Raw genomic sequence first — 2,330 nt, 5'->3', positions numbered from 1 at the left:
AAAATTTTATGTGTACACTTAAATTGATGTATATAATAATAATAATAATAATAAAATAATGTTAAATTAATTTTTGTAAAACTAATTGAGTCGTGTCGTGTCGTGTATGGGAATAGATATAGTCTATACAAAAGGAGTGAGCTATAGTAGGTCGAAAAATCAAATTATATTTAAAAATATTAATACTTCAAATCCCGAATTTCTTCCTATAAATAAGCGCAGTCATTTCCTTAGTCTTGTAGTATAATCTCCATCCTTGGCAAAAAATATTAATGATGAACAAGAGCGATGAGTTGTCCGCCCCTAAGGCTGCTCGCATCGACCTCGACATCCAATTAAGCGATGAAACTATGAATTCGCGTGAAATTGGTGATGTGGAGATGGATCAAATCCTTGGTGAAGAGCTTCAGCAATCAAACAGTTCCTCCAAAAGCTCTGTGAGTTTCCCTCCATTTCCAAACCACTTCATTTGTTTCTTAATTAACTACTCTGTAATCCATTTTTTTATTTGAAAATAAATCACCTATCGTTTTAAGTTACTTGTGAACATTTTTTTTGTGATTGTTGAACTATGAAATATTTTTACATATACTAATTTTATAATGCTCCTAAAACATAAATCTAATTTTTTTTAGTAGTATAAATATAATTATTTAGAGGAGTGTGAGTTTAGTTTTATATAAATTTATCTAAATCAAGGTTTATGAAAATAAAAACTCATCTTTTCCGAAGAGAGGGAATTAATATTAGTATTATTTGATTGATGGTTGCAGTTGGTTGGGGAAGATGGAGAGAAGAAGAAGAAGAGTGATGACAACAAACCAACTGAAGAGGCTGAAGAGAATAAAGGTAAGCTTCCCCGCGTCAAGAAGGTGGAGGTGGTGGTTTCACCTCCACCAACTCCGGCAGCAGCAGCCGAGTGCGCTGCCACTCCGGGGGCTGACGACAAGGAGAAGAAAGGTTGATGAGAGGTAGAAGGACATAGAATCTGTTGCAACTAAATAATTAAGATACTAATAATAATATAGTAGTACTATGTTGCACCTACAAGATTAAGATACTAGAGTTTTAATTAAGTGATTGTTGTAAAATAGGAGTATGTTATACGAAAACTACACATGTTTGAATAAGTGATTGTTGTAAAATAGGAGTATGTTGTATGAAAACTACACATGTATTGATATAATATTATTCAGAGTGTATTTGTGTATATATTATACTCCACTATATTATAAACAAAGGTTCCTAAATTCGAATCCTAAATTTTTTAATAATATGATTTGGATACAAAACCTAGATAAAATCTAGATACAAAACAAACGATTTAATAATCTAGATACGACTAAGCAACAAAGCACTTGGAATCTTTCGTTTATTGCGAGCACGGAGTAGGTGCTCAGGAATTCCTAGCACATTCATGCGGTGCTCGATTGTTTGCTCGCAATGCCAAAACATATCCTAGCACATTGACCGCGTGCTTGGCAAGTGCACACTTGTTTTTAACTGTATGAGTTTTTGAGTTATGTGCTCGGAATGTGCTTGGAATTTTTCGAACACATATTTGATGCTCAGAATCGGTTGCTAGGTAAATAGTGTTTTTTTTGTGTTTTCATTCTTTTGGTTTTTAAAATATTCTAATGAAACTTACATAATTTAGATGGGGTCATATTCTAATGCTTATAGCACCCTAATCCAAAATCAAGACCAAGTCTCCATCCTTAGATTTTAAAATGAGTGGATGAGATTAAATCTTACGAATCTCAATAAATAGTAGACAAAATATCAACAAAAGGGCAATATTGTCATTATGTTATCATATGATAATTTTCGTGAATATTTTTTTATATTAACATAGTGTATTACAAATATCAACAATATAACATAAGAATATCAACACTAGTACAAGAAAATATCAACATGGTTTTATTGAGATTTTTAAATGGTTTTATTGAGATTTAAATGGTTTTATTGAGATTTTTTGATGTAATTGTTGATAAAAATCTGGTTATCAACATTTACGAAAACTAAAATAAAAAATATCAAATTTCATCATCCGAACGTCGTCGGAACATATGCAATTGAGATCTCGTTGGAATCCTTATAAAATTATCTTTAATTTGATATATTTTTTGCGAAAAAATAATTTAATCGGGAGAGTTACGTAAATTTAAAGTTTTAAGATGATTTTAATGAGAGGGAATTGACATTAATACCCTATAATTTTATTTATTAATTTTCTTAATTAAAAATATAATCTATATAACATTATTTCAAATCTTCTAATCTAATGGCTAATATTTAGTCTTAGTTTGAGATTACTAATTAGTTAG

At 30.3% G+C, this 2,330-nt stretch overlaps 1 protein-coding gene across 1 annotated transcript; it reads left to right on the top strand.

Annotated features, from left to right (window-relative positions):
- The first annotated feature begins 256 nt into the window (after positions 1 to 256).
- LOC125217960 (uncharacterized) lies at positions 257 to 1,212 on the top strand. The gene is made up of 2 exons (XM_048119540.2): positions 257 to 437; positions 774 to 1,212. Exons 1-2 carry the CDS (start codon positions 273 to 275, stop codon positions 963 to 965), a joined length of 357 nt encoding a protein of 118 aa, XP_047975497.1. The 5' UTR covers positions 257 to 272; the 3' UTR covers positions 966 to 1,212.
- The last annotated feature ends 1,118 nt before the right edge of the window (positions 1,213 to 2,330 follow it).

The sequence above is a fragment of the Salvia hispanica genome, chromosome 1, assembly GCF_029641045.1.
Source record: "Salvia hispanica isolate PSC_SH4W2 chromosome 1, Shi_PSC_v1, whole genome shotgun sequence".
Taxonomy (NCBI): Eukaryota; Viridiplantae; Streptophyta; class Magnoliopsida; order Lamiales; family Lamiaceae; genus Salvia; species Salvia hispanica.
Note: the sequence above shows the minus strand (reverse complement) of the source record. Positions and strands in the feature narration are given on the sequence as shown.

Bases quoted from the DNA above. Each gene is read 5' to 3' on its own strand.
- LOC125217960 (XM_048119540.2), top strand. From the start codon at position 273: ATGATGAACAAGAGCGATGAGTTGTCCGCCCCTAAGGCTGCTCGCATC. The intron at 438-773 runs GTGAGTTTCCCT...TGATGGTTGCAG, and splicing joins ACAGTTCCTCCAAAAGCTCT to TTGGTTGGGGAAGATGGAGA.